This window comes from Globicephala melas, chromosome 11, assembly GCF_963455315.2.
Source record: "Globicephala melas chromosome 11, mGloMel1.2, whole genome shotgun sequence".
Taxonomy (NCBI): Eukaryota; Metazoa; Chordata; class Mammalia; order Artiodactyla; family Delphinidae; genus Globicephala; species Globicephala melas.
Window position 1 is genome coordinate 41,917,657 of NC_083324.2, and position 23,333 is coordinate 41,940,989.

Below are 23,333 nucleotides of genomic sequence, written 5' to 3' on the forward strand. Positions count from 1 at the left end.
ATATCAAGGGGTTAACCTCAACTTATTTAAACAAATATTCACTGAGAATATATAATGTCCATGAGACTGTGATAGTAACAGAACACAGTTTCCATCCTCCAGGGTAATCTTTATCTAGTGAGGTAATGAAGTTTCCGTAGAGAAAATGCAAGGCAGAATGGTAAATTCTATAATCCAAGTTACAAACATTTTAACGACAGTCAGCCCTCTTTATCTGTGGGTTCCACACTCGTGGATTCAACAAACCGTAGATCAAAAATATTCAAAGAAAAGAAAAATTCCAGAAAGTTCCCAAAAGCAAACTTGAATTTGGTACACCCAGGCAACTATTTACATAGCATTTACACCGTATTAGGTATTATAAGTTATCTAGAAATGACTTAAAACATTCAGGAGAATGAGTGTAAGTTATATGCAAATACTACACCGTTTGGTATGAAGGATTTGAGCATCCTCAGATTTTGGTATCTTTGGGGGTCCTGGGATTAATCCCCTATGGATACCAAGGGATGACTGTAATTTATTTCTCTGAAGATTAACACTGTTAATGTGTTTAGTCCTTCTGATGCAGATGGGTTAATTTTTACACATGAAGGTCTCTGGGACTAATGAGAAGAAATTATTTTAAGCATTTAATTTATATCCTAAATTAGCTTTCTGTAGACTTTTAATCCATGTATGCATGCACAGAATGAGGGAGCAGGTCTGAGCATGGGGTGAAAAGGGACGAAGCTTTCAAGGTACTTCATTTTAATGAAACTGGATTTTAGTCTGCATTACAGAGGTTCCAGAAGTAATATATTTTTTAAGGATCAAAAATTTAAAAATACATATTCTTTGACCCAGCATTCTCCAGTGTCAGGACTTGAACCTACAGATATGATCCCAAATGCCTGCTAAGCATATAGATAAAGAGCATCATTGGACTTTTTTTTTTTTTAATAGCAATTAGAAAATTAGGTGACTGCTTAAATAAATTATGGTATATCCACATGACAGAATACTATGCATAAATTGTAAATGCTGATGTAGAACGACCACTGAGATATATTATATCAAAAATGTAAAAGGCATATATATATATATATATGTAACATTTAAAAATGAATATATCAATAGAAATATGGAGATATGCAAAATATTTTTCTGGAAGAAATCAAAAGAAATTTAACAGGTTGAGGAGGTGGGTAGAGGGTGGGATGCAGAGAGGGAGATTTCAATGTTCACTTTCTGTGCTGTTAAATTTTTAAATTTTAACCTTAGATGTATTACTTTTTCATTACTTAATTTTTAAATTGTTAACATGAAGTTATCTGGACAAGGAGATAACCAGATTTCCCCCCCCCCTTTTCTTCTCTGCAACTAAAAAATATTCTAAAGGTTGTTGTATTAAAAAAACAAAACACAGCAAAAACTGAAAAAAAATCCCAGGAACTATGCTCCAGGCAGTATGGAAGACAAGAGAGCCTGAATCATTGTCCTGATGAAAAACAAGTAAAAAAGTCAGATAAGATATAAAACATGTATAAAATGTTTTAACTGTGTTATTGAGCTGGCAAACTCTAAGAAATGAGGTTGAAATAAATGTATTTTTAGATAAATAATAATAGATGGACCTTCACTAAAAAACATGAGATATATTTCAGTATAAGGGAGAGTATGTATTTCAGATAAAAGGGAAATGATTTCAGATGTTAAAGTCAGAGATGCAAGTAGGAAGAGAAAAAAGATATTAGTAAGTATGTTGATCCAATGCAATTACAGTTGAACTCCCAGTAGATAATCTCTGTGGAATTTGACAAGCTAAATCTGAAATTATATGGAAGAACAAAGGTCCAATTATAGTCAAAAAACAAATAGACTAATGGACAAAATAAAGACCCTATAAATAGGCCCTTGCATATATATGAAAACTGGATTTATAATGGAGAGGGCACTGCAGATCAGTGGGGAAATGGATGGACTGTTCCATTAAAGGTACTGAGACACTAAAAGCAACAGCCATAAAGGAAAAGATTATTAAAATGTACTACATTAAATTAAGAGTTTCTATTCATCATTAGTGGCAGGGCACGAATAAAGACACAGATGTAGAGAACGGACTTGAGGACCACGGGGTGGGGGGCTGGGGAGAGCTGGGATGAAGTGAGAGAATAGCACTGTCATATATACACTACCAAATGTAAAACGCATGGCTAGTGGGAAACTGCTGCATAGCACAGGGAAATCAGCTCGATGCTCTGTGACGACCTAGAGGGGTGGGATAGGGAGGGTGGGAGGGAGGCTCAAGAGGGAGGGCATACGGGGATATATGTATACATATAGCTGATTCACTTTGTTGTACAGAAGAAACTAACAACATTGTAAAGCAGTTATACTCCAATAAAGATATAAAAAGATACATGAAATCCATGTGTGACATGAAAAAAAAAAATAAAGAGCACAATAATCATTAAAGAAAAAAAAAGTTTCTGTTCATCAAAAGACACCATAAAAATAAGACAAGCCAAAAACCGGGAAAAAATATTGCAATACATATAGCTGATAAAGGATTAGCATCCAGAATATTTATAGAACTCCTACAATTGATAAAAAACAACCCAGAAGAAATAAGGGCAAAGGACACAAATAGGGATTTAACAGAAGAGGAAACACAGAAGTCCATAAACATAATAAAAATATGCTAAACTTCATTAAGTAAGCAGTGTCTTTAAATTCAAATTTAACTCACAAAGTGATCCATTATATAACCACAAGTTTGACAAAATTTTAAAAGTTAGATAATACAGTCAGCCCTCTGTGATTATGATCCAAGGTTGGTTGAATCCAAGGATGTGGAACCCATGGATAAGGAGGGCAGACTATGAGAATTGTGCATCTACAGATTTTGGTATCTGTGGTGGGTCCTGGAACCCATCCCCCGCAGATACACAGGGATGGCTGTACTATACGTTGTAATGATGAAGATCTTGAGTGATAGGAGCCTCACCTCTGTTGGTGCCAGTGTAGGTTTATATAACCAACTTGGAAAACGGTCTGGCATTTCTTAGTGAAGCTGAACATGTGGTTACCCTAATCCTACTCCAGGTACACATCCTAGAGAACTGTTAACACGCGTATGTCAGGAAACGTACCGGGATGCTTACGGCAGTTTTGTTCTTAATTGCACAAAACAGCCCAAGGACCATTAATGGTGATATAGACATAAACTGAGCTCTGTATTAGAAATTCCATTCCATGTAATGGAATACCAGATAGCAGTGAATCACGAATGAAACAGAACTCCATGCAGGAACATGGATGAATCCCCAAAAATGCTGAGCAAGAGAAGCAAGAGAGAATACATGAAATATGATTCTACTTATACAAAGTTCAAACACAGAAAACTAAACAACACATACTGTTTAAAAATATATAAAGAAGTATGGGCTTCCCTGGTGGCGCAGTGGTTGAGAATCTGCCTGCTAATGCAGGGGACACGGGTTTGAGCCCTGGTCTGGGAAGATCCCACATGCCACGGAGCAACTAGACCCGTGAGCCACAACTACTGAGCCTGCGCGTCTGGAGCCTGTGCTCCGCAACAAGAGAGGCCACGATAGTGAGAGGCCCGCGCACCGCGATGAAGAGTGGCCCCCGCTCGCCGCAACTAGAGAAAGCCCTCGCACAGAAACGAAGACCCAACACAGCCAAAAATAAATAAATAAATATATGTATATAAAGAAGTAATACATTTAAGAAAAGCAAGAAAATGATAATTCAAGATTCAGGATAGGGATTGTATGGGGGAGGGGTGGGTGGTGTAGGAAGGGGGATGATCTGATTAGTGAGGGCTCCCTGGGTAATCTAAGGACCTGTAATACTCAATATCCTAATCTGAGGAGGGGGTGCATGGATGTTCATTTTATTTTTTAAATTGTATAATACATTAAATACATATTATATAATATATATATTATATATACATATATATGATACATTTCATGGGAAAAAAGCACACACACACATCTTTCTGAACATGATGGGGAATATATTATAGTCCAACAAGAAAAGAATTTATCAATGGATTTACAATGTGATCCCTAGTTTTTAATCCATTTTATCAGAATGACATATTGAGACAGGATTCAGTCAAGCTTGGAAACATAGCTTACACCAAGGGACCATATGATAAACACTACCTCACATGAGAAGCTATAAAAAGCTGTGTGACATTATGAACCGCTCTTCTCTGCCTCACAAGCGAAAATCTCAACTACCTAACTCAGTTCAACAGAGAAAAGCTGAAGGGAAGATCCTATGCAAGCAGGCAAACACCACGGGCTAGAACTGACTAAGCAACATAAATGGACTTCCAGTGGTTAAGGCTGACAATGACCTCTAAAGTATGCTTGAAAAACAGAGTTCTTCTGCCACATATATTTACCTTGCTTCAGAAGAACCAACACCTGCCTTCAGTTGCTGTTCAAGGAACTGAATTCTTTTGCAAAGCAGTATAAATGCTCACCTGTGCTTGACCATTTTTTGATCATGGCAAAAATGACTAAAGAATCTTGCATAGAACAAGTGCATGACAGCATGTTCTTTCCCTCCAATGTACAAATCCACAGGCATCCAGTAATCTGCCAACGCTGTGCTGAAAGGGCTGGGAGGAAGAGAGATGGTCATTTATAAAAAAACCCTGCTTTGTCACAATTGCATAAATTAGACCAATCATAATTTGCATATTCCCTGAAATAAATTATGTCAGAGAAAAACTGATTTTCTTATTAAAATATAATGAGAGAAGCTTATATAACAAAGGAGAAAAATGTCAGAGCAGTGTTAATTTATGAAATTTATAAAAACTGTTTCAGAAGCCATATTGACATATTTTAACAAATGTGATTTTCATATATAATGAGGACAAAAGGAAAACATACCAGCAAAAAGTGTATTTCTGAACAATGCATATTTGACTATCTGGATTTATTTTAATTTTTATTACCATAGACAATCAAGATTTTTGAGTTCTTACCAATAGAGGGCAATATGGCACGTACAATGGAGACTCTCATGCAGACACTAAAAGTTCATTTTAAGACAGAAATTCATTTGCCTTCCTAGTGCATTAAGAAATGACATGCATGTCATTTCTTCATACACTAGAAAGGGGAAATAAAGTGCACAAGTCCAAGTCTAGAATTAGTACTTTTCCATGCAGATTTGTGCACATGTGAGAGGGTGTCCAGTTTGTCTGGTGATTGTTAGAGAGTTGGACCACTATTGTATGTTGCTAATAATCATCGACTGTAGTCCCAAAAATGCCTTGTGAAAATGTTATGCCCTATGTAACAGCAGAGTAACATAAAATTACATTTTATAAACCAAAAAATAAATAAATAAATAAAACAGAAATTCAATCTTATTTTTAGAGCAGCCTCAAAATGCAGATAGTCAGCAAGAGCCTGCATATGCTTCCTGAATGCACTGAGCATACTTGGAGTAATTAACATGAAACAGCCTAGTTCTGTCACCTAATAGATACTTTTTAGTCAAGAGAGGTCCTAAAAGAAAGGCTTCCTCACTGGAGGCATCGTTCCCTAGTCCTAATGGATGCTAGGGAGGAAAAGAAATGCCACTCACTTTATTTTCTGTGTGTGTGTGTGTGTGTGTGTGTGTGTGTGTGTGTATATGTGTACACTGTGTGTGTATACACTCCGTGTGTGTGCACACTCCGTGTGTGTGTACACTCTGTGTGTGTGTGTGTACACTGTGTGTATGTGTGTGTGTATACACTCCATGGTTTCACATATATGTGAATTCTCTTCCCCACACCCCAAGGTACTTTTTTCCCTGGCGCTCAGCAGGTGGGCCTGGCCAAACACCATGTGTTTGCCTTAAGGCAGCTTGTTTTTCTCTCCTCCAGTTACTATGCCAGAATTCTGATAAAATTTTAAATAATGTTTCTTTGTGAAAAATGCTTCCCCAGAGAAATCTAACTGTTCATGCAGGTGACAGAAAAGCAAGGGAAGTCAAGAATGGTACTCGGCCTGAAAGTAAGTTTGAAATAAATTGAGCAGTGAGATGGGATCTATGATCTTTCCTGGAAACCACCTAGTGAGAATGCAAGCCAGCATGGAAATAAACAGCAGCATTTTACAAAGGAAATGATGTGATACGTGGTATTCCCAAACTGGGGGCTGTGAAGGTCTCGGGACACACCTCTCACCAGCTAAGGGTCCCATCATTAAATTGGAGTCTCATCTGTAAGAAGGTTTTCCCTTGAAGCATTCTGAGAGGTGGAGAGCCTGATTTCCCTTGCATTCTAAGGCAGCTCTTCCTAACTGGAAGTCACCAAAAGCCCCTTCTAGAAGGAAGACCCAGAAGAGGGGCCCCTCTGTGGGTTAGCCGGGGCTGCCCTGGTGGTTCCCAGCCACAGCAGTCGCCCTGTATCCTTTCTTGCCTCTGCCAGCTACTATTTACTCCGGATCCTGCTCATTCTGCACAGCCTCGACTCAAATCACAGATCCGCAGGACTGCAGGGCAGGCAGGAGCGCCTGTCTCCCTGGAAATATATTATCTTACAACCAACGAAGGAAATGGGGGCATTTTCATACGTGGACTATGGGGTTTCAGTATAATTGTTCTCCCATGGACAAGAGCAAGCTGGCAAGGTCTTTGAAGCACAGTGTCTGTGGTTTTCCTGTGCTCTGTACCAGTTTTCTTTTGTTCTCATTTCCTTCTTTACCTATCTACCTACTGCTCTCTTTCCCTTATTTATTTATTTTTGTCAAAGAAGCACATGCACATAGCTGAAAAAAATCAAATAGTACCAAAAGCTTTATAATTAAAACAGTGGTCTCCAGCCCCATTCCTTCACTAACCTCCCTCCCACCCCTCACCTGTCACTTAGCCACTTCTAATTCTTTCAGCTGTGTTTTCTGGCAATTATTAAAAAATGTTTATGCTCTTTGTTCGTTTGTCAATTTTGGAGATTATCTAGCACTGTATGTGCTAAGAAGTCATGCTTCTCAGCTCTCTCACACTCCCTACCCTCCTATCCTCCCTGAATAGTTACATCATTATTTTCAGTTAAGTAAGTAACATTACACCTTTACAACTGCATAAATGCAGTTCACCACAGGGCCAACGAGGGTATTAGCACTTCCTTCCTTTTTCTGCTTTTCATTTTTCTTGTACCTGGGACTTACTTGGCTGTGAAGAATCTAATTTAATAATCGAACACACTCCCTACAAGAGCCTGTTTCAAAGAGCACAATTGATCAACAGCTTCTAGCTCTTCTGTCTTTGGAGCCACTGAGTGTTCACACAATCCATGCCCTCCTATAGGGAGCGGACCACAGCAGGCGTTTCCTCCTGACTTGAGACTCTCTAATGGACAAGCTTTGCTTGAGGCTTCCCGTCAGCCTGCTCGAGACTTTCTCAAGCTGCACTGCGGTCTGAGGCTCTTCCTACGCCATCCTCCTACCTCCGCCCTCTCCTTTCACAGGTGTCAGACCAGCATCACAGTCAAGGGCTCGCCCTGCCAACTCCTGCTCCCTCACCTCCTTATTCCCTAGAGGCACTTGCCCCCATAAATCTCTTGCCCATCGAATTCCATCTTGGTGTTTGCTTCTTGGAAGACCCAGACTGACACATGCTCAAGAATTCAGCAGGGCTTTCTTTACCTCTGAGTATTCTGAGGGTCGGTATATCTGAAGTAGTACCAAGCAGAATCAACAAAGGTATCCATCGTATCTGTCTCTCTCGTGGCTGCTCCCTTGCACCTAAGAAATAAATGAAGTTCATCGATTGGTTTCTTTTTAAATATTAATGCATTTTCCACCAGCTTTTGAGAAAGCTATGACAATCATTATGAATTTAAAATGTCATAAGAACAATGCTCCATCATGAAAAGATAATTCACAGTGTGGACTCTCTTTGTACTGCAGAGTACATGATGTTTTAAAGAAACTTACAAAATAAACATTTAAATCTTCAACAACTAAAAGCCCTATTCTGTACTTCTCTGAATTTAACATGGTAGAATATCTAACAGGAATCTTGTCTCTTTGCTGCATTCACTTCTCTTTTAGGCATATCAAGATTGCCTTCAGCCTTATGAGGCAAATCAGTTTATGAAGAAAAGCTGAAAACCAAATGTAGTGAGATACTGTGCTGAAAAATGAACTTGGGGTTTTTTTTCTATCTCTGTCTCTTGGGTAAGGGGAGCAGAAACCCACAAGAGGTGACCTTAGGAAGATAAATCACCTTGGGAGCCCAAAGGCAGAGGCGTGCTGGAGCCACCTCATACCAGCTTGTGAGGACTAACTGTTGGGATCGCTCCCCAACTCTGGGACAAATGATGCCAAGTTGGTGGTCTGAAATTAGCCCTTGGTGGAAGTACCTATACCACAGAAATGGGCTAACACTACAAATCAGAAGCTCCCCTCCAGAGAGCTATTTAGTACACACTTACCAACACACCACTGCCTAAAGGAAGCTTCCTTATAGAAGGGTGAAGATAGCCCCACTGTTCAAGAAAGTGAATGAAGTGAGATGCCTGGTGTGTAAAGGGTTGAAAAGAAAAAGCAATCCTCATCCTAGGCATGCAGATGCCTGGGGAGGACTAAGGTTCCACAAACACCTAACTGCTGAACCAATTTTGAAACATGTTGGTAGGGTGATGGCCCTGTGGGACTGAAGCCAAAAGCCACAACTTCTGGGAAGCCAAGAGAGAGTACCCTGAGCCAAGCCTGGCCAAGGAGGGTGCTTGGCTTCCTTGAAGACCCCCCAGAGGCATGGAACAGCAGGGGATGGGGTGAGCCAGCTACCGACAGCTATTAGCAGGGACCCTTTGTGGCCGTGAGAAGCCACAGCAGGAGAACATGGCTCAGACTCCAGGCTCTCCCTTCTGAGGCATGAAGTGGGACCAACCACCTCTCCAAATGCTGCCCTTTTGGCAGTATGGGTCCTCGGGGGCTCTTGGAGAATTTGAGGAGGGGGATGAGGAACCCCAAGAGGAACTGATGAATCCTCTGCTAAGTTAGCATGCAAGGGCTTCAGTCTGTTTTTAATTTAAAAATAAAAGAAGGGGTGCCTTTATATGTTGCATCTGTGATATAGCTCATACTGGCTTTCCGAATATTATTGGAGGAAACAGCCACTCCCCATCTTCTGCTTATTAAATGGAAGTGGCTCAGCAGAGAGCACAGGAGCCCAGATCTGGCAGGGCTCTGGGCTCCCAGGGGCCTCCTCATTTCAGTCAGGGGGCCTCCCACTGGGAAGAGTGGTGGTCCCTGGGGTAGGAGCTTATCGGAGAGAGCCCCAAGGGAACCCTAGTCCTGTTTCCTACAGTGCATCTCTAAATGAAAGCCAGGGGACTTCCCTGGTGGTGCAGTGCTTAAGAAACCGCCCGCCAAAGCAGGGAACATGGCTTTGAGCCCTGGTCCGGGAGTATCCCACATGCCGCGGAGGAACTAAGCCCATGCGCCGCAACTACTGAGCCTGAGCTCTAGAGCCTGTGAGCCACAACTACTGAAGTCCACACGCCTAGAGCCCATACTCCGCAATAGGAGAAGCCACCGCAATGACAAGCCTGTGCACCACAATGAAGAGTAGCCTCCACGCACTGCAACTAGAGAAAGCCCGCATGCAACAACAAAGACCCAACGCGCCGCCCGCAAAAAATAATAAAATAATTTAAAAATTAAATAAATAAAATCCAGGTCTTTTTATTTGGAAGGCAATCAACCAGAACACATACTATTTTGGGAAATAATTAGAAGGTAACTGTTACTTCTTCTTCCTCACCATTAGGGCACCCACACAAGTTAGGAAGAAAATGTAGGATTCACCTGATAATAGGACTAATATCTGACTAAAACTTGCCATGCTGATTTTCTTTTTAAAGATCATGTTGGACTTGAAGACAACCAACATGTTTTCTTGCTGACACTAAAAGCTGGATTACATGGAAGAAGCTACTTGGTAAGTGGGATGGACAGATGATGGTAATGGTGACAACGTTATTACCATTATTAGCTCCAAGAGTAATAATACTAACACTGGGTGGCAGACACTAAGCCAAATGCTTCATGGGCATTATCTCATTTAGTCCCTAGTAACCCTGGGGATTATGAGGTAGACACTACTCACGTCCCCATTTTGCAGTTGAGTAACTAGAGTTCCACGAGGTTAAGAAATCTGCTCAAGGTCTTAGAGCTCAAGGGGAAGGAATCCACCTTTGCTGGACTCATGCCTGTGGTCCTTACCACCATGCTGTCCCGCTTGGCCACACGGGCTCAGTGGCTCTCAGCCCTGCGTGCTCATTAGAATCATCAGGGAGACTTGACCAAGACCAAGCCCTGGGCTCTGCCCTCCAGGAATCTGCAGCCAAGGTAGGAAAACTTATCCCCACCACCAAGGCCCTGGGCTGCCACAACTGGCGGGCTGAAGGCTGCTGATGTCTCCGGCAGGGAAACCCTTTGTCACTGCTTATCAACAAAGAGGGTGATACCCTAAAATGGCCCAGAGCTTCCTATGTTCCTGACTGCAAACCCCATCTCAAACCTCAGAACCGCCTGGGTGAGGACCTGGGCGGACTGTTGGCAGGCCCGGGCAGGATGGCACTAATATTTCCAGTTACAGAGTGTCTGCTAGGTGTCACTCTGCAGTGTTACATGCATTAATTCTCGTCTTCTGAAATCCCTTCGAGGGGGTTATTTTAGCTCCCGATAAGGGAATCACAGCTCAGAGAGGTTAAGTGACTTTCCCAAGACCACACAGCTAGGGAAGAGGCAGGGCCAGGACTTGAAGCCTTTACTGTCCGACTCCCCATTCTGAGCCATGCACTTGCACTACATGGTTACCTAATTACTGACCTAGAGATGCTAAGAAGAGGACTAAGTTATTTTAAAACAACCCCATCATGATCTATAAGGCAGAGAAAAATGGCTTTTCCATAGAAGGAAGAAGGGAAATATTACAGCTTGGTATCTGTTATTTGTTTAATCAGCTGGAATGCTATCATAAAAATCACATGTGAGACATGCCAGTGAATTAACAGGAAAACATAATCCTACTGTCAAAATGAGAAGAAATGAGATATGGTATGTTTCAGTATATTAAAGAATGAGACCCCCTGAGCATACTTGTCCTCGTAGCTACTACTACTCTGCTACTTGCGATAAAATCCCCACTGTTATCACAGTCACTATGTGGGAAAACGGTAAGGCATTTTCTCTCATCTCTGAGAAGCTCTTTGGAATATAAAATGGAGGAAAGTGGTCTCTTCCAAAGCTATCATGAAAATGTGTAGCTTTTCCATCAGTTGGATCAGCTGTTTCTGGGAAAGATATGAATTGACATTGCTGCTTCTACCGGCTCAGAAGAGAGGACGGGGCGCTCATCACAGGGGCTGGGCCCCAGATTCCAGCCCCTTCTCTCAAAGATAGCAAAAGACCTAAGACCTATGTTATTCTTTCCAGCCAAGTGGAAGTCTGGGACCAGACATGGTCACAGCTGGGGAACGTGGTTTCTTACCTAGGGCAGGAGCAATTCACCCACTCCGAAGCTGAGGCCAGTGGGGAGCCTCCCTTGCCAGTGAAAGAGGTGATGCTGGGCAAGGTCACAGGCAAGTCCTCCAGAGGCACGGGCACAGGACCGCAGGCCGGGCAGTGGACCATGGGGATGGGCGTGCCCCAGTACCGCTGCCGAGAGATCAGCCAGTCCTTCAATTTATCACTTGTCACCTCTCCGCCCACTCTCTTCCTCCGGGCTTTCTGAGTCAGGGCTAGAAATGCATCCGGCCGGTTCATACCTGTGAACTGAGAGGGGAAGGAGAGAGATCACGTTCCTCCCTTGGTAAGAATGAGCTGCCACCCTGATGCCACCACCCTGGATTGCCATTTTTTGTGTGGTCTGTGCAGGGCCACATTGTGACTCTCTGTTGCCTTTGTGGGCACCTTCCTCCTTACAGTATTAAAACTTATATTTTATGACAGTGGTGAATAAAGATGAATATAATTTTTGACCTTAAGAGTTCACTTTTTTCTTCTGATGTTAAAGAAATTAACACTTTTTGGGGGGCCCCTGAGAGTACTGTGGGCTCTGGCTTGGGGCTCTCCTTATCACCAGAGCCCTGTGGCACCTACAGAGAGAGGCAAATATCAGCATTCAGCTGCCAGTAAAAAACTGCACATTTATTTTAATGACTGCTCCCCTCTTGAGACAGGGGTGGCCAGAAAAGAAAAGTTCCATATTGTCCTAGAGTCGAAGGAATTCGGGCAAGCAGGGGAACAAACTGAGGCCTCAGCTTGAAGGACCACCCCTTTTGTATTTAAATGCTCCCATGTGAGAGACAGCAGGGCAGGACACTCATAGCAGAAAAGAGGAATTCTCTGTTCACCGGACACTTTTTTTTTTTGCGGTACGCGGGCCTCTCATTGCTGTGGCCTCTCCCGTTGTGGAGCACAGGCTCCGGACGCGCAGGCTCAGCAGCCATGGCTCACGGGCCCAGTCGCTCCACAGCATGTGGGATCTTCCCGGACCGGGGCACGAACCCATGTCCCCTGCATCGGCAGGCGGACTCTCAACCACTGCGCTACCAGGGAAGCCCCACCGGACACTTTTGAGAGAACCAAACTAATGATAAGAATTGGGCTAGCATGGCTTGCCAACGAGGGGATCGTGGGAACCTTGGAATTGGTTCAGTGCAGGTGTACCGCAAACCTACTAGGTGCCAGGCTTGTGCTAGGCGTTGGGAGCACAAAGATAAATCTGATCTGCCCCTAACCTCAATGAGCTTACAGCCACGGGGCATAAAGAATAGGAAAGTACAGCTACGTTTATCAAAAGCAGCCTTCTCCATTAAGCGTCTGAAATGTCCTGAAGACCGAGCTCTCTACCAAGGAACCACTTACACTCTGGGAGAGCACTTTCTTTGTCCTACACTCCCACTATCATGTAATTATGGTGCAGGTGATCACAAGCTCTCTTGAAAGTCTATCTTCTCAATGCATTACTGTTTTCACATCCCAGAAGCTCATGGAGGCTTTCACCATCCATTCTCCTTCCATCCATTGAAAGAATTCCTCCAGTCTAGATATTCAGTCTAGGGCCACCAGAAGATTCAACAGACCACCTGAAGCTATTTGAAAGAAGCCAGGGAGCGTAATTAATGCTCAGTCCTATACTAAGGAGGGGGCATTTTTCTGGCTAATTCATAAGACTAATTTTGGCCATGACTGTCCTCTTTCTCACCCTGCAGAGGGTTATCCGGGTCTCCTTTCTGGCACCTTGGCTTGGCTCTGCTCTACATCTAAGAAACCTGCTCACACACAGTCTTAAGAAGGGTTTAAGGTTCAGTATCTTAAAACATAACTCATGTCTGGGGATATAATTTATGAAGTGAAGGCACAAACATGAGGTCAGAAAACATTGCCACTCCTTACACAGGAAAAAAAACCTGGCTATTCCCTTATTTTTTATATACATGATATCCTATAGCCAGGTAGCCCCAAACCTGAAAAACCTGAATCTTCAGGTCTAATGGAATCAGGATCACCCAGGTGGGGCCAGTAAGCATCTCCCAGGTGATTCTGAGACATGGCCGGGTTACAATCACTGTGTTAAGCCAGGAGTTCCCAGGCCCTACTGCACATTAGAATCACCCGGGGAGCACTGAATTCTCCTGATGTCCGATCCATGTCCTCTCCACTCCCTCAACCATTAAATCAGAATATCTGGGGTGGGACTCAAGCATCAGTATTTTTCAAAACGTTCCAGGTGTTCTCAAAGGGCAGCCAAGTTTATGAAAGAGTGCTCTAAACCAGAACTCTCAAACTTTAATGTGCACACAAATCACATGGGGTTCTCACTAGACCAGGTGGGGTCTGAGAGTCTACACTTCTAACAAGTGATGCCAACGCTGCTGGTCCAGGGACCAGACTTTGGGTGGCAAAGTTCTAACCCAGGGATTCTCAAAATGTGGTCCCTGGATCAGCAGCAGTAGTGGCATCACCTGGAAACTTGTTAGAAATGCAAATTCTTCAGTTGCATCAGGGACTATGAAGCAGAATCTCCAGATGGGGGCCAGGGAATCTGTGTTCTAACAAGGCCACCAGGTGATACTGGTGTGTGCTCAAGTTTGAGAATCACTGTCTGAGCCATTTCCCACTTCCCCCTTCCCCACCTCACCCTACCTCTCCCATCATAATTTCTGGCCTAGTTCGGTATCAAGGCTGAGCTCAAATCCTGCCAGACTTACCACCTAGCAAGAGACAACCTTGACCAAATAAACATGACTCAAAACTTCTCTGCTGATTTCTAAAAATGAGTCAAACTTTAGGTGGGAATAAGTCAGTAATCTGGGGAGAACAGAGATCTCTAAAAGGAACAGCCAATTTTGGTCACCTGTCCCAAGGAATCAGTTTCCCTGGAAGAGGTCATTTTTCTTAAGCAGAAGATTCACAAAATAAAGTTTAGTTCCTTCGATAACCACACTATCCTAGGATCAGGTTCAACTTGGAGCTGATAAGCTTTTAGATCTTGAAAAAGAATATTATTTTGTTTTCATAGATTAAGAAACGAGGCTGCAAGACTGTTAGTGTGGGTATGAATGAAATGATAGGTTGTAACTTGCACCCAAAGGAAAATGTGTCATCAAGCTCATGTCAAGGCCCTGAGTTTATAAGTAAGTTCTTCGGCCACCTCCACGGGCACCGACCTCCGCAGAGCTGCTCAGTCTCTCCGTGCCATCTGGCATGGTTTCAATGACTTCAGAGTACGACAGGCCCAGGGTTTGGGCTAAGACAGTGTCCTCTAAGCTGGTGCTGGGAATTCCTGTTTAGGGGAAGAAACACAAAACGTCTCCTTTGCAAATGGCCAAATCACAAATAATTGACAGCACTGACACTCAGCGTTAGCTTCTCAAGGGAGACTCTAAAAGATTTTAGTCACAGAAATTATAAAACCACATCATATTCATTGGGAAAATGGAGAACAGTCTTGGAGAAACTCACTACCCTAACACAATAGTTTACCATATTGGCACTACTTCCCGTAAGTCTTTTTCCATTGCTTAGTTTCTTTTAAAAAATAGTTGTAATTCTAAAATATACAATTTTGGGTGCTTCTGTCACTTAAATAGTAAATCACAAGCATCTGGGGAAGTGTCTCTTTTGAGTGACACAGGGCAGTGGAGTTCTCTTGAGAAGCAGGGCTGACTCCTCCAGCAGCTCCTAGTGCCCCAGAAAAATCTGCTTGGTCAGTAAGTGGAAAGCTGGCCAATGTGTCTCTTCAAACTATGCTTTGTTCCCAGAGGCAACAGTACATTCTGAACAGACATTTCTTCTTCAACCCACATATGCCCTTGAGGAGATGGAGTTGAATGTAAGTAAATCACTCATCCAGAGGGCCAAGGCATGCTGTTTCATCTTCAGCTAATTAATACAAACAGGCTTTTTAGTTGTTGGTTCTGTAGGCCAGGGTTTCTCAACCTGGGTCCTACTGACATTCTGAACTTTGCTGGGGGGCCTGTTCTGTGTGCTGTAGGATGTTGAAGAGCATCCCTGGTCTCTACCAGTAGAAATGTTTCTAAAATTGCCAAATGTTGCCTGCTGCAAATCACCCCTGGTTGAGAACTGCTGTAGGGTCAACTGTCAAGACTGCTGACATCCTTGTGGACACTACACATCACGCAGCAACTGAGAGAGATAAAACTAAGGGTAATACACAAAATGCTTACGTCAGATGTCCATGAACAACCTCTCTGGAATGCTGCCCTAAAAGGGTGATTTAATGTTTGGGACACACATTCTAAAGTTCCTTGGTAAGATGGAAAACTCCATGGTATGATGGAAAGTTCTGCAGTGTTCCAGCTGAGATTATGGATGAATAGCATCTAATGAAGCAAATAAACTCTCAGAGTGGACTTGAAGGATACTGAAGGGTGAGGACAAATGGCAAGCAATAAAGGTTGCTGAAAAGTGTTCATGGTCAAGAAGGGAAAAAAGTCATTTATTGCATTCCAAAAGTTTGTGGTCTGTAGTAACTAGGAGCAATCTTCGAATGGAGACATTGTAACCACAGAATTTATTTGATCACATAAAGACCACTCTGGACCACTGTGTTGGTCATGTGGGCCTCAGTAGAATGTGAACTATTTGTAACATGCAGGTGAGATGGTGAAAACACCACTTTAACTCTTGTTTACTTTTGTTTCTGTTCTTCTTGGAAGGCCAAGAGCCAATAATTCACAAAACATTAATTACAGAAGTGTGGGAAATCAAGACAACAGGAAAAATGATTTTCCATGCATACCCAAGAAAATCAGATTTTCCTTTTTCTTTTTCCCTTATCCTTCAGAACTCTCAATATTCTGTTAGTACTTTGACTCAAAATACCAAAAGGGGAGACTTCCCTGGTGGTCCAGTGGGTAGGACTCCGCGATCCCACTGCAGGGGGCCCAGGTTCGATCCCTGGTGGGGAACTAGGTCCTGCATGCATGCTGAAACTAAGAGTTTGCAGGCCACAACTAAGAGTCTGCATGCGGCAACTAAGAAGTCTGCATGACGCAATTAAAAGATCCCTCATGATGCAACTAAGACCCAGCACAGCCAAAATAAATAAATTAATATTTTAAAACAACAACAACAACAAAAAAAGGGAAAAAAGCCACATCAACAAGAGCTTCCTTTATTGTTTATCTTGGCTGGTTGTATTAATGAATTTTACTAATTATAAAATGCATTAAAGTAATAGAAGGAATTATTTCCTTTAAGGAACATACTTTCTAGGTTTAAATTGTCAGAGGAGAATGACTTGGGTGGCTTAATATCTGTTTTCTGTGTTGATGTTTCTTCAAATCAGTTTGCCAAAGAAGGATCTGAGAATTGTGAGCAAAACCATGATTTCAATAAGCAATGCTATTTCTTCTGTGTGCTAGGAGATACAGAGTGTGGAAATAACTTCCACCGCAGGTTCTGGCACATTGGAGACTGCCTGGAATCTACAGCAGGAAAGCTGTAGAGATTGCTCGGGTCTACCCTGAGGGCAGGTCTTGGATGGGGTATGATTAGGTCTCACACCTTGGTTCAATCCCAGACTTCCTGTTCAGTGATGATAGGTTAGAACTCTTAGGAATGAGTAAGGCCGCCAAGGAAATCCAATTTACAGCTTTAAATATGACTTCGATTTTACTGCTATTTCACGATCCCTTTCTTGCATAGCTGAAGTTCACCTCCTCCACAAAGCCTTCACCAAAAACCCAGCCCACATCGATCATGTGTGCTTTGAACGCCCATCTCAGCAGTTGCTGTTGGTTCTATGAATTCTGAAATTGGATTTTCATCTGAGTTGTATGGTTCCCCACATTGTATAGGCAAGTCTCACCAACTAGCTCTACTGGCAAAATCCATGGGCCAGACATTTTTCATTATTCTCAGTAGCAACTAGCAAGATGCAATATACTTGATATGTTTTCAAAATATGATGCTTAACTAAGAGATGATGAAATGAAGGGACATTCATTTTTACAAAGAGGCAAAACAGATCATGGAATATATAGTCAGCTCTTCCAGGCTAGGATTTTGATCTTAAACCTGCTAAGTACACTATCCTGATTACATTTTAATGGCTACTTACCTATTTTTGCATCCAGAGAGCCCTCAAAGTCAGCTTTGGCCAAGATGACAACAGGGACTTCCTGCTGGGTGAGCATGTTCACAGCTGTCACGGGCGTGAGGCAATCTGAAAATGAGAGCAAACAACTGTGGACACCAATCTGCTGGGACTCTAACACCATCTGAATCTCAGAGGAGACAAGTGAGAAAAATAAGCTTTAGAATTTCTGTGTTTTTGTGCTAATTATTATAGAATTTGTTCTTTGAAGGTATTAACAGATAATTCACACTAGTGGAGAATCAAAAGATTAAACAAAAAAATGAAAATATTCATTCGCACTCCTAACCAAAGACATGAAAATGGCATTTTTACTTTCCAGATGGTGGAGTAAAGATGATCCCACCACCCACTTTTCCTTTTGAAAAGTACCTCAAGTATACAGAAGAATGAGAAGCACAACAATCTATCTATGGTGAAACTAAAAGATATCTGAAATTTTAAACTATAACACAGATGGAAGTGGATAGGAAAGGAGAAAATGACTGAACAGAGAGGAGATTTCCACACATTCAAGGACAAAACAGTTCCTTCCCATGTACCATTTCTAAGGAGATACCAGAGGTTGTGATCCAGCAAAAGGAAGGGGTAAATCAAGAAAGGGACAGACATGGGATCTAGGAAACAGAGGATCCAACAAAGAAAAGAGGGTAGGGACATTTGCAGAGCAGAGACAGAGAGAAGTCCTAGGATGACAGATATGCAGAAGCCTGGAGGATGACCAGGTCAGATTTAAGCAGGACAGAGAGCCCCAGGAAGCATCTTCAGGAAAAAAAAGGGGATGGATAGATTATCTGACAGGGTGGAATATGTAGAAAACTTGAGAGGAGTTTTAAAGAGCTTCTAGGAGGATGTGGGAAGACAGTCAGAAATTCAAAGAACACAAAGCAAATTAAAAAAATGAGGACACCATGAACTTCAGGAAAAACAGAAAGTTATATAAAAAGGAAAATGTAATCATAGTATATTTGGCTCAGGTGACCAATATTTATGTGGTCATAATAAAACACTTAATTTGGAATTATCCAAACAGTGTGTCATCTTAAATGAAGCTTATTACAACTACTGCAGCAGTGAGATAAATCATACATACATGAATCTTCACTGAATATATGTAGGACTGGAAGCATGAAGACCCCAATAAAGTCCCAAAGGAAGAAGGGATGAGAGGTGGTAAACAATTAGTGAGTTCATTTGTACTTCTGCAACATAAGCAATTAACTACAGTTATAATTTATGAACTATTACTATTTACACCCGCTATGTTTTAAGACTTTATATAGATTTATCTAAAATATGTTCTACAAACCCCAAAGTTAAAATAAGCCTAGGGGACTTCTCTGGTGGTTCAGTGGTTAAGACTTCGCCTTCCAACACAGGGGGTGTGGGTTCAATCCCTGGATGGGGAGCTAAGATCCCACATGCCTCACAGCCAAAAAACCAAAACATAAAACAGAAGCAATATTGTAACAAATTCAATAAAGACTTTAAAAATGGTCCACATCAGAAAAACCTTAAAAAAAAAAAAGCCTAGGAATTAGGATTTATTTTTCAGAGAGGTAAAGATAGGCTCTGTAAACATCTAAGCCAGCTCCGATCTTCCTTCACCTTGGGTGTCAGGAAGCACAGGACAGGGTTACGGTGGGGACAGAGTGAAAATGCAATGCAAATGGGTCTCTAGGGATGACGTTCAACCAGCACCCTGGTACCATGACTGGAAGACACCTGCTGCTGGAGCTGCTGAAGTGCTGACACCCTCAAAGTGGACAGCCAGATTTCTGATTCCATATGGTCCCTTCTCAAAGAATAGGTATACATTTGCAAATTCTGCAATTATGGTATGTTATTAGGAGGATGGACAGTGAGGCGTGGTGGAGTGAGAATAAAAGTCACTAGGTAATGTCTAGAACTGGTGAATGGAGAGACAGCAGTGTAGGCATATTATACAGACATGTGGCGGTCTATACCAGAGAAACGGCGGTGGAACAGACTGCCAGTTGACACCATATCTGTCTCTCCTTCTGATTCAGCAATAGAATGTTTAGTTGGACACATGACTGCGTAGCTAATGGCAGCACTGCTCAGCTTCACTTGCACTGGGTATGGACATGGGGTTAAGTGTAGAAGCAACTTGCAGGTCAAGCTCTCAAAGGGAAGGAGCTGCCCTTCTTCCCCCACCACCTTCTTACTGCGACACAGATGAAGTGTAGAACAATCTGGAACACACAGATAAGGGCAACATCCTAGAGGGGCAGAGCAGGAAGACAGAAAGAGCCTCGGCCCCAACCACCCCACAAAGCAGACTTGTTATACCCACTCTACATGTCACGTGGGCAAGAAATAAACTTCTGTCCTTTTAGTCACTGTTTTTCTAGGACTCTGTCACAGCCATCGAACTTATATCCTAAGTAACAAATTCCCCCCAAAATTAAAAGTGGTTGGGTAAGGAGGCTACTGTCATTGCTGTTGTTAGTACCCTCTGAAATTTCACATAATATACATATATCACCTAGATTTTTAAAAACACAAATTAATTTTTATAAAGAGAGATGGAAATTAAAGTAATTTTGAAGTATTATTATTTTTCACCTGGTAAGTTAAGAAAAACTTTTAGAAGGGTACCATCACTGTTTGTGAAGTTGCACTGAAAGCCATATATCATTGAATACAGCACTCTAAACTGATATAGCCCTTTCAGAAACCAATTAAAGCAACTTGCAAACAGAACTAGAAAAGGGTTCATAAACTTTGACCAAAAAAAATCACACTCTTGGGGATGTTTCCTCAGGAAGTAATTCTATAGAGGCAAAGAGCTGTCTCCATAATAGCCCAAACATGAAAAAGGCCAAATGTTCAACATGATAGGGAAGATTTAGGATATTATGGTACACCTGAGTTGACAGAATATTATGTATGGATTAAAAAAACAATTGGGAAGCCTGCCTAAAAAAGAAATATTTTCTGATATCACATTAAGTAAAAACCAAAAAATAAAGATAGAATCAGTCTGATTTTTAAGATAAGTGTGTGCGGGAACACGAATTTAAAAGATTTATGACACATACAAAAGAACAAAGTTGAACTCCTATCTTTGCTATATATAAAAATTATACTTAATTTAAAAATGGATTAAAGACCTAAAGATAGGATCTAAAACCATAAAACTCTTAGAAGAAACATAGGTATAAATCTTTGTGATCTTTGATTAGGCAGTGGTTTCTTAGATATGACACCAAAATCAAAAACAAAAGAAAAAGTAGATAAATTGGACTTTAACAAAATTTAAAACTTCTGTGTTTCAAAGGACACCATCAAGGAAGTGAAAAGAAAACCCACAGAACTGGAGAACATTTTTGTAAATCATATATCTGATAAGAAACTTGTATCTAGCATAAAAAATTATTACAATAATAAAGACAACTAAATAAAAAATGGGCAGATGATCTGAACAGATGTTTCTCTAAAGAAGATATATAAATGGCCAATAAGCATGTGAAAAGATGCTCAATACCATTAGCCATCAGGTAAATGCAAATCAAAACCACAATGAGATAATGCTTCACACTCACCAGCATGACCATAAAAAAAAGACAGACAATAACAAGTATAGGCAAAGATGTGGAGAAACTGGAACCCCCATGTACTGCTGCTGGGAATGTAAAATAGAGCAGCTGTTTTAAAAAAGTCTCATTGTTCCTCAACCAGTTAAAAATAGAATTACCATAAGACCCAACAACTCTACTCCTAGATATTGGGTTGGCCCAAATCTGAACGAATGTTCATAGCAGCTAGCTGGAAAGTGGAAAGAAACAAAATGTCCATCAACTGATGAATGGATAAATAAAATCTGGTATATACAATGGAATATTCTGAAATAAAAAGGAATGAAGTACTGACTACAACATGGATGAACCTTGAAAACATTATACTATATGAAAGAAGCCAGTGACAAAAGAACAAATATCATATGAGTCCATTTATATGAAATGTCCAGAACAGGAAAGTTTATGTAGAAAGAAAGTAGATTAGTGGCTGCCTGGGGCTGGGGGAAATAGGAGGAATGGGGGTGACTGCTAGAGGGTATGGGATTTCTTTGGGGGATGATAAAAATGTCCTAAAATTGACAGTGGTGATGGTTGTAAAACTCTGTAGATATACTAAAAACCATTGAATTGCACATTTTAAATGGGTGAATTTTATGATATGTGAATTATATCTCAATAAAGTCATTACAAGAAAAATATGAAAAAAAAGTAGAGTACTTGCATTAAAGGGTTGAATTTTTCTCCATTTTCCCACATAAAAGGTCTATTATGACAGTTTTTCAATTAGAAAAAAGTTCTTGGCCAGGCCTAGCATTCTCCACATTTCTCATTAGTCATGTGCTGGTGACATGAAGCAGGAAGCCAAGGAGAAATCCCAAGTAACTGAAGCAGTTCATACAGGGGTTAAGTCATAGCTAAATGCTTTAGAAGATACAAAGGATTACTAACTTAATAGTTAGTAATTACAAAGGAAACATTCCAGTCAAGAAGCTGCCCTCTGCTCTCAGGGCCCCCACTGCAAAAAAGGCAGGTCTTTCACGCCCCATGGAAAAACAGACCAAAGTCTCTGTTCATAACTCAGCAAAGCAGTGCTGCTTGCAACTAGGTCCCAGGGATGCTCTGTGGAAACAGGGTCCTCTGGTCAAGTAAGCGTGAGGAGAGCTGCATGACGTCCCCTCGTAGACAGTCACAGTGCACGTTAGCACAGCGAAGGCACTAAAAAGTCCAGAAGCAAAGAAACCTATTTATTTTTGCTTTATTCCAGGTTACCTGAGCACGGAAGCTTTCCTCCACACAGTTATCTATTAACATGTGCTGAAAGGATGCTAGTAGGAGCAGTTTGATTGAGAATAAACTATTATCCACAGGATTCTGTTCCTTACCCTTTGTCCCACCCCCATGCTGAATCAATGGAGATGGTGCAAGACAATAGGGAGCAATAAATTATTCAGTGCTCTGGGGCTTCTCTCTAATGTGTCAATAAAAATAGGGTTTCTAAATCACCCATTAGGGAGACCTCATTTACCCTTTTGGCAAAAAATACATTGTGTAGACCACTGGTGACTCAGAGCTGAAATGTGTGGTTCCAAAGCCCCAGGGTTTGCATATTTTAATATTAGGAATGTAAGAAAAGGCTCCAGGAAATGTCAGAACCGCTTCTAGAACTCTGATGATATTTCCCTATTGATGCTTTTTATGGTTTCTAGTTCCTATCAAGTCACAGCTTACATAACATGACTTAGATCAGAGGCGGTCAGCTGAGAAAAGGAGGCAATGCCAATGATTATGGAAATACACTCAATTTCAAGAACTGTATAGAGAAGGACCTTAATTTTTGCTCTCTTAAAGGAATCTGTGCCAATTATAGTATGCTGAGCAAAAACCGTACACTTAGTCAGTAACATCAGCAACCCAGTTGGCCAGGCCAGAAATCAGGGAGTTGTCCCAGGAGCCTTCCAAATACTTCTCAGAGCTGTTCTCGCCCCTCCATTCTGATGGCCACTGTTCTAGGGTCTTCACCATCTCTCACCCTAACTAATGGGGTAAGCCAGCTCTCCTGCCTCTACTCTGCGACTCAAGCATCACCCTGTCCACATGTGTCACCCTCCTCCTCAGACCCCTCAGGCC

The 23,333-nt window shown here is 41.7% G+C and overlaps 1 protein-coding gene across 8 annotated transcripts in view; it reads right to left on the reverse strand.

Moving 5' to 3' along the window:
• Positions 1 to 23,333, reverse strand: part of LARS2 (leucyl-tRNA synthetase 2, mitochondrial) — a 336,746-nt gene that overhangs the window by 100,184 nt on the left and 213,229 nt on the right. For all 8 annotated transcript variants that reach the window (XM_060307180.2, XM_060307179.1, XM_060307178.2 and 5 more), the window contains 5 exons: positions 17,626 to 17,730; positions 14,708 to 14,823; positions 11,524 to 11,807; positions 7,668 to 7,766; positions 4,505 to 4,642 (listed from right to left, as the gene is read on the reverse strand). In XM_060307180.2, coding sequence (XP_060163163.1) covers positions 4,505 to 4,642; positions 7,668 to 7,766; positions 11,524 to 11,807; positions 14,708 to 14,823; positions 17,626 to 17,730 — 742 coding nt within the window. The remainder of the gene's footprint in view (positions 1 to 4,504; positions 4,643 to 7,667; positions 7,767 to 11,523; positions 11,808 to 14,707; positions 14,824 to 17,625; positions 17,731 to 23,333) is intronic.